We start from the raw sequence: 14,993 nt of genomic DNA on the forward strand, positions 1-14,993 counted from the left end.
CTGCGGTACAGCCGCGGCTCACAGTTATCCCACTTTACTCTTGTTAACTTTCAACTCCACTTATACGTATATGGGGTAAGTTTACACATTTTTCCTTAATTTACGGATAGTTAATTAATATTTCGTTTTAGTATGAAAGAAATTAAAGTATAACTAACTAACATAATGATGTACATATAATTTCACGACTTGTATAATTAACTAACATGATTTCCTGGTGGCAACAAGTTTTTTAATCATTAATTGTTACAAAATATACAGGATGTTATACAGGGACATACTTGACTTACTTTAACCAATGTTTCCTGACTTGGAGTAAAAAAAATAATAATTTTGGAATTCGGAATCTAGAATACTTTTTTTATTTTTTTTTTCAAGATAAAAGAAATCCTCGAATCGTCACTGGTCACCAGACTAGTAACCGACCAGGCTCTCACTCCGATCCTAACTTTCCAATACCTACTGATTTTTAATGTTTTAAGTAGAAAACAAAAAACTAAAGAAAATGCAGTGTTTTGAAAATGTTAATTCCACCGCTTCTTGGGCGATCACGCGAATACGGATATTATCTTCAATAAGATAAATTCAATGACATAAAATTATAAGATTTAAAATAATATTTATAATGAGACCAATTTGGCAATGTCTAATCTTGCAATTTCGGAATGCAATCGATCTAATTTATTTCTAAATATAATATGTTTTTTAAATATATTTGTATTAGTTATAAAGCCATTGGTAGTGTATGGTGAGCGATATGCTGAAATAGGCCAAGCCATGATGGTTATAGCGTAATGTGTCTCCACTATTTAAAAAAAACAAATATTTCACTTTATAACGAACTACTTTAATAAAAGATATTTATAAAAAAATATCTTATTTTAACTATCATTGATTCAATAATTCTCCCATATAAAATGAAAAGTATTGCTTATTATATTTTTTTTACCTGGAAACAACTAACTTTATTTTTGTAGGAAAGGCATTGTTAAATACTTAATCTCCTACTAGGTAACATCGAAATATATATCTTCATATTCTTCACACATCGTCAACGGCTTATATTATTTCTCTCAAGTTTTTTTCACTGTATATGGGTGTTCCAAGCTAATAATAATTTGTTATCCTTTGTGATTTGCATAAAAACCTTGTCTTGTAAACATATTATGTTTTTGAAGGAATCATTATTATTCTAAATTAAAGGACATTATAATTTTGTTCACATATCTAAGGATTGAACTGTTTAAAAAAAATCTATTCTCCGTTTTGAGGCTATCGGAGAGGAGATTGTAAATGTGTATTCCTTCCTGTCCTATGTTTCTCTTACCACTTTCAGTCGACTTTATTGGTGTTCAATTTATTATAATGTTTGTTTAGTGTTCGTGTTTCTTAAAACGTTTTTATAAATGTACGTATGTACAAGTCCATTGTGTTTTTATATTAATTTATTAATATTATTAGTAGTCATCATTAACTTCATTTATCGCGATCCAAACATCCAAACTAAAATTGAATTCAAATGTTTGAATACACATCAATATATTATTTATGCATACTCTGTACACACCATTTATTGACGTAGACATTTGTCATACTTACAACTACTTATTAAATATTCCAACCTCTTCGAAGTTCTAGATGGTAAATTATTTGAAGACACTGAATTTCGATTGACAGGTCCAATGTAAAAAATATGGTCAAATGTATGTGTTTTGTTTATAGTTCACGATTTAGCCTTTACTCTGGCCTTTAGTTTTTGGACATGAAATAGTTAATTGCATTAGTCTCAAATTCCAGAATCCAGCGATACTTCGCTTATGCTTACCAAAAATGAAGGTTTGCTACACAAGGTACCTATCTTTACATAGTTAAGACTAGTAGTTATATAAACAGTGGACCTCGCGTTCAAAAAATGTGTTTCTATTTTTCTCTTCTTAAACACATATATACATACATGCAAATGCATGTAAATTAATATATATATATTAATTTACATGTATATATATATATAAAAAATAAATAATCATTTTATTTGTTTGATAATGTGTTATCAACATGTGTGAAACAAAACAAAACAACAATTAATTTGTCAAGAGTAAGCAAAACAGCTGTAAACCGATAAATAATAACGATGGGGAAATAAACACGTTTTTTGATAATATATTATCTATATAACACGTAGACATTTATGTATTACATGAAATGAATATTTCTTTGTTTGTACCATATAGACTTAAAAACTACTCGATCGTTTTCGCTGAAAATTTAGTGCCAGTCTAGAGAATGATGATGAGTTACAGCGTTGAATTAAATTCCATATAATGTAGTTTTTAATGGGAACAATGTGGAATATAGAAGTGAATGGTGGAAAAGTCAGGAACGTCCGAGAAAGACATGGCACGATCAAATTGATCCTGTAAAAAAAATGTTTAGAAAAAGTAAGCTTGTTCATTCCTTTAAAATAATAATATTGTTTCCACCTTTAAAATCTACCTACTTTTCTGGTACACAGAATTTACAATTTTAAAACTTTACCCCAAACCAAGTCTCCAAACGCCTGGTACACTTCAACTAGTAATTAATAAAATGCGAAATTACGTAAAAGAAGTTAAATTTTCCATTAAACACCAATTGCTAAATTTTAAAACGTATTCGCTAACAAACAGGTTAATTGTATTTTTTAAAACAGGTTGCCTTGCCCTAATCGGATAATAAATTAGAAAAACAAATAGATTTGTCAACAGAACCATTACATTAATGTTTATTACAAACATTTACGAGTTTCTAATAAAATTTTGCAATATTATTTTCAATAATTTGCCTGTTGTACTCTGTTCACTTTTCATTACATTCCTGGGTTTAACTCGCGTATCGCGTGGCAGTCGAATATTTACAACAACTTTAACGTTTTAAAATATCATCGTCATCGTCAAGGCTCTATAATTGGCGAACAAAACTTATTAAATTCATTTTCAAGTCAACTAATGCTTTGATGTTAAAGGTTTGCAAAGCGAATAATTTTGAAATTGCACAACTACATTTTCCAATAAGAGGTGTTATTTTGAATAGCTCGCTATTTCGGTAGATGTTACTTTTGAAGCTGTCATTTTTTGACATTTCACAAGTAGAAACTACGCCATTTATAAAAATGGAACGATACACGCTTCAATAACGCATTGAAATTATTAAAATTCACTTGAGTAAATCAAATGCAAATCATCTTGAGTAATGAGGCCCATTTCCACCTCGGTGGCTTCGTCAACAAGCAAAATTGTCGCATCTGGGGCTCGGAAAACCCAAGAGTTATTGTTGAAAAGCCTCTTTATCCTCAACTTGTAACTGTTTGGTGCGGTTTATGGTCCGGCGGAGTCATTGGACCTTACTTTTTAGAAAATGAGGCTTGAGCAACAGTGAATGGATCGCGCTATCGAGAGATGATTAATGATTTTTTATGGCCGAAATTGGATGGTATTGATCTGGACAACATTTACTTTCAACAAGACGGAGCTACGTGCCACACAAGCAACGAAACCATCGATCTTTTACGATTGAATATCAAAATAACACCTCTTATTGGAAAACCCTGTATACATTGATGTAATTTAGTCTATGCCTGTATATAAATTGAACTCTTGACAAATCTGTTCCAGTTATGAAAACGACAATTAAAATAATTTCCCTTTTAAATAATTTATTAAAAAATCACTTTGTGGCGTCAGTTACAAAGTTATTTATTTTATTTTATGTTGATTATTATTTTTAATTATCTATTATCTATTGTTTTTTTTCTATAATAATTTCAAATTAATCGCCGCTCACTATAATATTTTTGACTACTGCTACTTATTTGTCTACTCTTAAATTTTTAAATTTTCGCTATACATTTATCCTGACCAGGGGGATATAATTCCAATCGAAAATTGGAACCGAAAAATGACACGGTAACCTCTGTGGTCTGAAACGTCACCAAGGTTAGCTATCCAATGAAAAGCACTGAATTTTGACAGCTGAGTACTGGCTGAGTGGATATCTGTGGTGGTTTCGTTTGACAATAATCCTAACGAAGAAACCGTATTTTTGATGCATACAAAGTAATTTATTTTATTACAAAATATCCTATTTAAATATAACATTATAGGTAGATAAATTATCACTTTTCTAAATTCTTCACAATCTCAGTTCCAATTTATAAAATGACACTTAAATTCAAAACAAATTTGGTTCATTGAACCAGAAACACACGCACAACCGAAATTGGTATTTTTGTTTATATTCTGGCATGTAAAAAACACCTCGTTTAATATAGGTGATTCAGTGTTTTTTTTCGATAGTTAAAGAAATAATAAAAAAAATGTTTAGAATCAAAGTAGTTTAATGAACAATTTTGGTTAGTCGCTTTGTTGGGAGTCAAAAGTTAATGGGTTATGTTTGATTCCTGACTTTGACAGGATAGACATACCGCGATTATAGCGTGTTATATTCTCGTGGCTTGACCTATTACAGAATATCGCTCGCCATAAATCTACATTAGGAATGTATGAGGAACGACATGTTGAAATAGGCAAAGGCATGAGAGTATAACGCAAGTGTCAGTCCCACAAAGTACATTACATTTGTATTTTCAATAATTATTACAAAAAAATTTTTAACACCAATTATTGTGTACTTTAGGTACACCTGTCAATTATAAGATCCTTCAATACACACAGTCCAACTCATCTTTGATTTGCGTAGGTCTTTCAAAAACAAAAATTTAATAACAGTTCGATACTCAATTTTTTCCATTTTCACAAAAACACACACATTGACTCACTCAAACGACTGTCAACTAAAAACTGCGAAAAAATGGCCGAAACTTTGGTGAGTAACTGTCAAAAGATGCACAACTACATTCACTAGCTTTTATTGACGAGTACCGCCATCTTTGCGTTGAGGTCGGAAACTTTTCAGACCACCCTCGTATATTAAATAACTTGGACGGCCTCCGAAGTCGAGGGACTAGCAATCCGAAGGTCGCGGGTTCAAATTCCAAGTAAATTTATTTGAAGAAATTGTGTTATTTCACAATTAATAAATTAAAAATAATATATACTTGGGGATGGAATATACTCTCAGCATTGCCCGGTATAAGACCACCATTCGGAATTGAAACATTTAATGGTTTTAGCTGTGTTTGGTGGCCAGATCTGAATGCAAGGTACTCCCCCACCTTCCTTTTCCCTACCTTCCCTTCACTACTTATGGCCCAACAACATATCCCAATTATTGAAGATGCTATAGTCTCACTGGCTCCAGACGGTTGGTAACAATTTGGACTCACATAAAAACAAACAAAAAATTATTTCATGTTTTAATTCATATTAAAAAAATACTTGCCGCTTGTTTTCTCACACGGATAACTAAACCCAAAAATAGTATGAAAAAGCTTTTCTAATTTCTGTTACCTTAAATTAATCTCAAACTGATAATTTTTATTCTAAGGCTAAGCATAGCCCTTAGCCTCAATTCTAATCAGAATGGTATGGTACGAACTACGATATAATATGGCTATGAGCTGTAACTAAGTACTACAAGGATTGACTACGAACTATAGGCTATAGCTACGAACTACGAGGTGCTACGCGCTACGAGCTACGAATGTTCCCCTTTTTGTTATTATATTGGGCAAACCTTGAACTGCCCCATGCCTGATGCGATGAACAACCTTGATACAGGAATTATCAAGATGGGTGAATGTACACAAAAGTAGGGCAAACCAACGCTTAGACCTAGACTGACTTTCAACTAACTTATCTTTTGTCTTAATCAGTTTATCATATCGGAAGAATCTAAGCATTTTAATAGTGTTTTGGCGCGTTTTATGTGCTCGTTTATTGATTTATTTTTACACTAATTTATTAAAAACATCAAATACTATTTATATATTTGGAATTAATGGCACAAGTTACATACATAAAATAAAATATATGATTAATTAAGTAAACAAGACAAAAGACACAATAATACACATCACTACAAAGATAGTGAAATAAATGAAGTAATAAATAATATAAAAACAAAAAATATGCACTGCTAAAATTTGTTATTAAAAACATCAGCTAATATAACATAAGTGTCACAAATTGTGTGTAATATATTGAAGCAGAATTGTAGCATGAAACCGTAGTATAATTGTCACACTAAGACACATACGGAGAAAAATGAGTATTGCTAATTTATTAATAATCTCTTCAAATTGTTGGCAATCCGGTTAAAACGGGATTACAGGCCTTATCGAATAAATTAAGATGACATGAGACTAATAGCGGGGGTTTGCTCTTCGCTCACATTTTAATTATTTCTGATGAACGTATTACTAAGATTTCAAATTTTCCTAGAGGGATCCCTACGGATATAAGTTATTTATGTTTAAGATCAATAAAATTAGGACCTTACAATTGAAATATTTATTGTAAAACGGTTTGAAATTTTTATAAAACATTTTTCAAATATAAAATTGAGTACCATATTTTATTTTTTTAGACGTTGAATTAGTAACTTCTGGAGGGATCTCTCTAGAAAAATTTGAGATTTTAGTAATACTTTCATCAGAAATAATTCAAATAAACTCCACGGAAAGATCGATTTTCTAGGCCTGTTGGGGCAAAATCGACCGTAGTTCCATCCATTACGCCGGGTCAACCGCCGGATATTGTATTTACACGACTTCATCACTTATGTTGTTAAGATTCCCACTTTATTTAGAGCGAATTTAAAGCAGTTCTCTACAATACATTTTTTGTGCACGGCTGCTTCACTTACGTCGTTAAGATTTTGGCTTTATTTTAGTGTGTTGTCTCGTCTTAACAGTTTACCTAATAAACTTTTTAGCCTTGATAATATACCATGACGAAATGCGGAAATATTCGGATTTTCCTGAGCACGTGTTTTGATATCGTTATAATATATTCGTAATTTAATAATGAGTTCTTTCAGCATTCCGATTCGAATTTTTCTATTAAAATGTATAATTCTTACGATATCAAAGCCTTCCTTGGTTATCTGCAAGTACATTTATTGTTCAGGGTCAATACCACAATTAAATTATAACATGATTCTTTTCTTTTACCATTGAAATTATTTTTAAGAATTGTTAAAATTATAGTCACGAACTAGAATAACATTGGTATTGGATTCGTGTATTCAGTTACCAGAACAAAATGATTAAAGTTGTTTTAATTTGAAATTAACCAAATTTGAGAAAATATGATTATAAAGTTCGGGGGACTTGTATCACATGAATAGTGGGTAACATTTTTCAACGTATGTTATTATTGCCTATGGAAATAAAGCTATTAGAGTTAATCGGAGTAGGAAGTATTATCATAAAATTGAACTTTAAACGTACCTATTGTTATTGTATTTAAGTGGACTAAAGAAAAGTCAAATTGGTGTAATTTTTTTCCGTTAAATTATTAATGTATGTAAAAAATCATTTCTGAAAGAAAATGGTTCATGATGGTTATCTCGTAGTCGTCTGTACTCTACAACATTTAGTAATATTTACTGGGTATATCGAGCTACTAGAAAATAAATATATTTTTTCCATTTTATCCAATGCGTTTCAGCGTTTTGGAAAATAATTAACATGAGAACAGAGAGAAATTATTATTTTTATTAAAAAAATGTGTTTTGTGATATTATTTATTTTGTAGATTATTTTTAAATTGTTTATACAGTTCAAATTGTAGGGCTTTTACGACAATTTATTCATTATTTAGAAACAACTTTTTCTTTTAAGGTTATAAGGTCATTTGTTTGTATTGTTCTGTTTCTTCTTAGTATTATTATCTTCTTCAATGATATAATAATTATTTATCAACTAACATAATATACTAACCCCAGTGTACTTACCACGGTAGATTGATAAAACCCTATATCAATACGATATTGACAAAATTTGTCATCTATGGTCAGTTGTAGACAAAAGCCGCTGCTGCTTTTGGCGGGGCATTCAAGGTATCCGATAAGCTGTCAATATGCACAACTTTTTTGATAGTGTCGTTCGTTATGCAAAATAACTGGTGAATGAATCGGGGTGAACTAACGAAGCTCTTAGAATTGAAAGAAATCTATACACGATCCATAGACTTAATTAATTCAATTGATTCCGATCTAGCTTTGAGAAACAAAAGTTGTTAGCTATGAATGATTATATAACTCATTTACCCATTGTGTTGACTCGACCTCCTAATTGTCCTAACTCGCTTGAATGAGGTTTTTATACCTCTTTATCCCCAGCGTTCAGTTCGCTTTTGCAAAATGATATCGTGCTGAGCCTAGCTAACTCTGAACATCCCCCGCCCCTGCGATATTGGACACAGTAAAATAAGGCCTTCGCTTTGGGGTTGATCTACAATAAATCCCTTAACTTCACGTTGTGTGATTTGTTAATTCGAAGCCCACCGTTATGGGGTGGTAGGTATTTAATGTCTCCTTTCCATGGTAACTCCCGGTTCTTTTTAGCCAAAGTGTGGGGAAAACGTCCATCGACCCTCAGCGAGTACTACAAGAAACGAGTACGTGTCTCACCTAACTTTCGAATACTGGACCCTATTGCTAATTGACCTAGTAGTTTCTATCATATCTCTACAATTTCCTTGTATCCCCGCCCTTACCTAATGTCCCCGTGTTTATAAATTCTAGATTGTGACATAGAACCGTACCCCCCCCCCCCTCTTGTATACGGGCTATTAAACCCTTCGTTGAATAGTGTGTTGTTTCCGCATAAGTACTGGGACTCTCTCGTCGACCTCTGTAACGATGTACTGAAACTAGATAAATGGATTTAGCTGTGGTTAGTAAACTTTGGGTGTTGCGGATGGAAGTGGAAACGAGAGAAAAGGAGATGGGAACGGATTGAATGACGAGAAAAAGGTTTTTTTTTTGCAAACTGGGTCGGCACCTCACTGCCCCAAATGAAATGGTCGCTATTCTTCCAAATGCAAAACCCCAAGAACCAATACGTGTCTGGCTTTCCCCGAGGTCTGGTCTAACTTCTTCTTATAGTCGCCTTGACACCTCCGGACCGCTCACGTCAGAGGGAGAGATAATGCACCTGTTGGAATATCCCAAATCACCCCGCCCCGCTTCCTCCAACGGACTACTTTACTGACTGTAAAAGGGGAATTTTTCATTGCGTCCCTTGTCATGATGCTAAACGCGTGCATGTTTCAAATAGGTTTGTTCTGGTGAGGCTTTCAACGTCCACTAGCCGCCAGGCCTACTATCCACCTCACGAAGGTTGCTGCAAAGGATCTCGAGGGTTTTCCAGTCGAGTTGCATCAACCTCCGGGTAAACCCCGCTTTAGTATGTGTTCGTCCTCCGATTTTGAACCCTCGTTCATCACGCCGACGTCCCCTCCACGCGATTTTGAAAGACTTGGAGCCCGTTCAATTAAACGCCTTCGCAGCGAACCAAGGCCCAAACATTCCAACTTGACATTAATTTTCATACTGCCTTCTCGTGTCCTCTCATCCGACCCGGCTCCGCGAAAAGGGATGACCTCCCGAACTCTTCGTGATTCTCCATACAACGTTGACGCCCCGAAATCGCGTGATGGGGAAAGTAGAAAAACTTCTGAGCTGAGGAAGTTGTGTGCTTTCTCAAGACAGCTTACGAACAACATACTCCAACGGTGAGTTCTAAGCCGAGGCCAAAGGTATTCGGGAATTTGTTAGTGAACATATAAGGTTATACAAATATTATTAATTTTATTTTTTTATTTGTTTTGAGCATGAGTTGGTTGCAGCTAGTCGCTTCCATGTTGATTTGAGGTGCCTCTGCGCGGCCGCCAACTCGGTAGAGTGTACGACTTTTGTCGTCAGGCACGGACGTCGAGTGATTTATGGGGTCCCTTTTCTTCCTTTTGGGTCGTGTGTCGCCACTAACTGCTTACAAATAAGTAGGTCATTGGCCTCGTGCTAAACACAGCTGTTAGAAGCAAGCAAACAGTTCTAAATGTGATACTATTTTATCAGTTGCAGCCCCATCTTCGTCGCAATTTTAACGTTCTGGAAATATATATTCATGCAAGATCACTCACCCAAAATCGTTATATTACCAGTCCAGTCGGGATATCGACGACATGTACATTAATCCGCGTCCAGGAACTGTAGGTATGAGTAGAAGCCCTTAAGCCGTTAAAGGTTCGTATTAAATTCGAAATCGGTTCTCTATGTCACCCGTCTACTCGCCGGTAGAAACTATAACCATATTGTATCTAATTTTTCTAGCTAAAATTTCTACTTTCATACGCCGCTCCGTAGATAGCACATAAATTACCTGATACTAGAATTCGGAATGTTTAAGCGGATCATTTCTTTCAATAGAATGATCTCTTCCTCCCTAACCGTAAATTGATAGTTGACATGCATCGGTATCTGTTGGCCTCCACTGTACCTTATCTAGATATCTCCCCCTAACGACTATTTTAGAGCATCTAAGTAAGCATTTGCCGAGATCTTTCCAAACTCCCTCCCCCTTCCTAGAACCTTTCATATATTATTTGCCACGTTCACTTCGATTTTTTCACTAAATTCTTATATCGTGTAAACCGTTAAAATCCTTCCCGTGCTCGCAAGGAAAACACTGTCTCTTCAATTTCACAATAAAGTTAGAACTTTGTCTTAGCCGTTTTCGTCAGGTCATTTGATAATTATTATGGTTCTCTATTTTTTTCTCCTCTAATGGCACACGCGTTATTATTAAACATTACTGCAGTTGAGTTTCATCGTTCTATATTAGTCTGAACCAAGAGACTCCAACCCGTGAATTTAGTATCGTCTAATTATGAGTTTACCCTTTTTTTTTGGTTGAATCTAATTAAATTTTAAAACACTTCAAATATTTCAATTAATATTAAAACCACAACTTCACTATATTTAAAACTCTATCAGTTTAGTTTAAAGATAGCACACCAAACTGTCGCGACGTTAAGTTCTCGAAGACCGACTCCTACCAAGTTAAAACGAAAAAAAGCCCTGATTCCCTCCAAACAACGCTATTTAATAATGTTTTTTCGAATAAATCGACTTAAAATTTGTGCGACTTTCGCCTTTATGAATTCAAGGTTTCACTTCCCGTTAAGTTTAGAATTGCATAACCCCGTTTCAGGATTTTTGGCCCCCGCCTGCCGAGTTGAGGTAGACACCTACCCCCCTGCCGAGACGGGTACAGGCGTGTACTCGGTGACCTGACTTCCGGGCGCCCTCCCGTAAATGATTTTCGGCGATGTAGATTATTGCGCAAAATTATTTGATTATTTTTTCTCGTACGCGTGTTGTGTCCGTAATATTGGTTGATTTCCGGCCTATAGACTAGGTGTAGCTCATTTCTATATCGTTGTTTTCGAAATCTTTCCGAGAAATTCGCTATTGATATCGATAATATAATCGATAAATTATCCCAACTAACGGAAGCTTTTCACCTATTATGTCCAGCGCTTGCGCAATCCAGTATCCTTCCTTGTGTGCTGCCTTCTAGCATTTGATTGGTGTCTACACGATCCGTGGGTGATCCCAGGACACATATACCTTCCTCTCGGTGATGACATACGTAGGCATTCGTTCCAAAATTTGATTCGACACGTTTTTTGTAATTTCGCCTACCTGTTTTGACTCTTTTCGTGATATCCGCCGCATATCTTCTGGTAATTTTTCGTAACCCATCGCTGTCCACTACCCGAGTCGGTGACACCTCTTCCATCATGAGCTAAACTACCTTTCGGGTTTCTTTTCGATTCCTGGTCCTTTCTTTTCGGTGATCTACGCCCAGTACATCCCTGTTTTTACAGTTTTTTTGCGTCTAGTTTTAGCCCAACCCATATACTCTTTTCTCGCTTCATCCAGGAATTTCAATATATTATCCTCGTAACTTTGTTTACGCGCAAAAAAGGTCGTAAAATTTTGATCGTTAATCAAAGACTTCGTGACCCATTAACTTTTATGTCTTTTCTTAATTACCCAACTTGCATCTCCTCCGTGTTAATATAATTAGGCAATTTCGGCCAAACGTCCTATCTTAAGTTAAAATTTGTGTTCATTGTGGCCACTTGAAAGAGCACTCAGAAGTTCAGCGATCGTAAACAATTCTCTCTACGAGGATCAACTCGTAGTATGTCTTCTGGACCAAAACATTCTAAAAACCCCCTCTTCTCCCACCAAACCGTCACCCCCTTTTTTCGTTATCGATGGTTGGGTATCGCTACGTTTCTGCCTTAGAATGCAAATTTATCGTCGAATTCCAAGTGCCTTTACACGCATCGTGAGACCGGATCCCAAGGTTAGCTCAACAGTAAATCAACCTAGAGTGTTTCGCGTCTTTAGACCGCCCCTAGTCTCCGTGATTGGCGAAAAATTATTTAATTGATTTTGGGAATGGTCTGATTCGTTGAAACCCAACGCGCCCCTTTTCAATTATTGCGTGGTTAACACCTATTACCGACGTAGGTTTCTATAATAAGGCTTCTAGGATGTCCCAAAGATGTCCATAGTCTGTTCGTTTCTCCCTATTCTCTGAACGTATTTTAATTTATGAAAAAAAAAATTCTTTACGTTCCTTTACCCCAAACAGGTCCATTACAGCCTCCCTTTAGTAAGGATTACAGCGGATAAACACGTTTCGGTGTTTATTTGGTGAAATCATTACTAACAATAGGTTTAGATTGACTCATTTTTCTTCCTTTTTCAAATTTTTTTTTTCGTACTCCAAAGGTTGCGTACCCCTTACCTCCCTAAGAGGAGATGTTCCTATTTTCCCTAAATGCAAAATAAATTCTAGAATGGGTCTTTTCCTTTTTTTTCTTTCCAATCTTCCGTTAATTTTTGGCTTATCTGCTTCCCACGAAGTTCGCCCCTGTACGTGTCTTAACTCAAATGCCTTTAAATAAATCGTAAGGCACAATGCCATTCATAAATCTGCCGCCTCCTACCACTCGTGATTTCATTAAGACGAAACACGGTTTCATTTGTCACAAAACTCGTAACTTTGCTTTATATTCTAGGCGCTTCGTCAGTAAACGTGTTTCCTCTTAACTACACATTTATGGCTAAGTTTTTGTTGCACCCCCAAAGGGTCGAAGCAAAGTTCTATGGGTACCTGACTGAAGTCTCGGTTGTATGTTTTTTTTTTCCATGATGATATGCACGCAACATGAATCTATTTAAAACGCGTAGCTATTTTGCATGTGGTTTTTTTTTCTGTTTTTTTTTTTTTCCTCGCGTGACTTCATTCATTTTCTTTAATAAATAATAATCCGTATGTGTGGCCGGTTATCAATAAGCCTTGATAAAACTTGAATTGGATTATATCTGGTTTATTGAATTGAACACGCAACCTCCCTAAAACTGCATTTACGTGTCCTAGATGTTCATCGAAATTTCCGCACAAATATATGACTAAGTCATCCAAGTAGTAGCTTTGCGAGACTACCTATCTTTTGTTTTAATATTCGTATTGTACCGAACGTGTTTTGTTTACTTGTTGAACTAATTGAAACGGATTTATTTATTCTTATTCACAGAATTTAGTCACTATTTCACGCTGTAGTTTTCTCATAATATCACTGTTTTCACTTTATTCAAATAATAAGTTAGATTATATCCAATGGTTGTAACTATTCACTTCACAAGAACACTGCATTTATTTCACCGAAAAACATGTAATAGTAATCACCGGTAATGTTCACTGTAGGTTCAATGAACTCGTCGTGGTACGCAAACGTATTGTATCCCTGCTTGTACTCACTACGTTTAATTTAAACCTTTTCGAAAACATAACAAAATAATTATTATCTTCCCTCTCTCACAATCCCGGCTGTCCCGATTCGTAACCAAGTCAAATCTCACTAGTCTTCGGTTTACCTTATTATTATTACCATCTCACGCTTTCTCCCTCTTTATATTGCTTGCTAGGTATCGAAAGACCGTTATCTACCGACCATTTTGTAATATACACATTCCGAGACTACCGAAGTCTGCACGCATAACGTTTCCAAACTACGTCGTACAAAAGCGCATACAATATCTGTTATCTGCTATCACCACCCATTGCAAAGTTTAACTCTATATTAAGAGGATAGACGGATCCCTTTTGTATGAAAGCTTGTATTTTTGAAGCTGTCTCCTTCGAAAATGTTCACCGTTTAGGTTTCCCCTTAATATCGCTCTATCCAAAGATAACAAACCGTTTTTACCTTATGCAAGTGGTCTCGTAAATGCTCGGTGGATATTTTTTCTTTCTAAGATTTATGGCCCGACCGTTGTAAATCATGAAAAGGTCTATTAGTTCCTTTTAGTTTGCAATAATTTTCAAGTGACATGAGTCAATGAGTCTCTTCAAAACGACAAACAGATATTAGTACGGTTTTTACCCATTTTTGTAAGGCATTTCAAATGTTTGAATAATATTCATTTCATATTATTTTTTTTAAAGCGGTCTACAAAAATACTAGTCAGATGCTTTACGTTTCACCATATAAATGCGAGCCCTTCTCAAATTATGATCATTTAACTGATTTGTATATTTTTTTCTTATCGAAGGTTGGCGTACATTTCGCAATATCAACTAATACAAATCTCCACTCAAATAAAGATTCCGTAATTAACTTGTCTATTTATTTATTTTCTCTTTTTTTTTTCTCATGAAATGTTGATTAACATCAGCTTACGTTTTTTTTTTCCATTTAACTGTGTAACCTTTCCCTTTTATTATTAGTCTCGTGAAAGTACTCAATTTATATTATTCATTACTAACTACCGTATTGTGTATTAATTCTCTTTATTCATTTGTACGGCGCGCCTGAGGCGACTTTACCCAAAACGGCGCCACACGAGTCCCAACAAACAGCCGACCGACATCCCTGCCGTGTTCAGAGCGATAAATCTACCACCGGCTGTAGATACGTAAGAGTAGGTAACCTTTTTTTTTCCACTATTGTCCGGCGCCTCGCCGT

The 14,993-nt window shown here is 35.0% G+C and overlaps 1 protein-coding gene across 1 annotated transcript in view; it reads left to right on the forward strand.

Moving 5' to 3' along the window:
- Nucleotides 1-14,993, forward strand: part of LOC149422654 (uncharacterized) — a 73,400-nt gene continuing 58,407 nt past the window's right edge. The window contains exon 1 of the mRNA XM_089633983.1: nt 1-75. Within this exon, the coding sequence (XP_089490109.1) occupies nt 71-75 (5 nt within the window). The 5' untranslated portion in view covers nt 1-70. The remainder of the gene's footprint in view (nt 76-14,993) is intronic.

Source organism: Hesperophylax consimilis, chromosome 7, assembly GCF_061612785.1.
Source record: "Hesperophylax consimilis isolate HC1 chromosome 7, BYU_Hcon_1.0, whole genome shotgun sequence".
Lineage (NCBI taxonomy): Eukaryota > Metazoa > Arthropoda > Insecta > Trichoptera > Limnephilidae > Hesperophylax > Hesperophylax consimilis.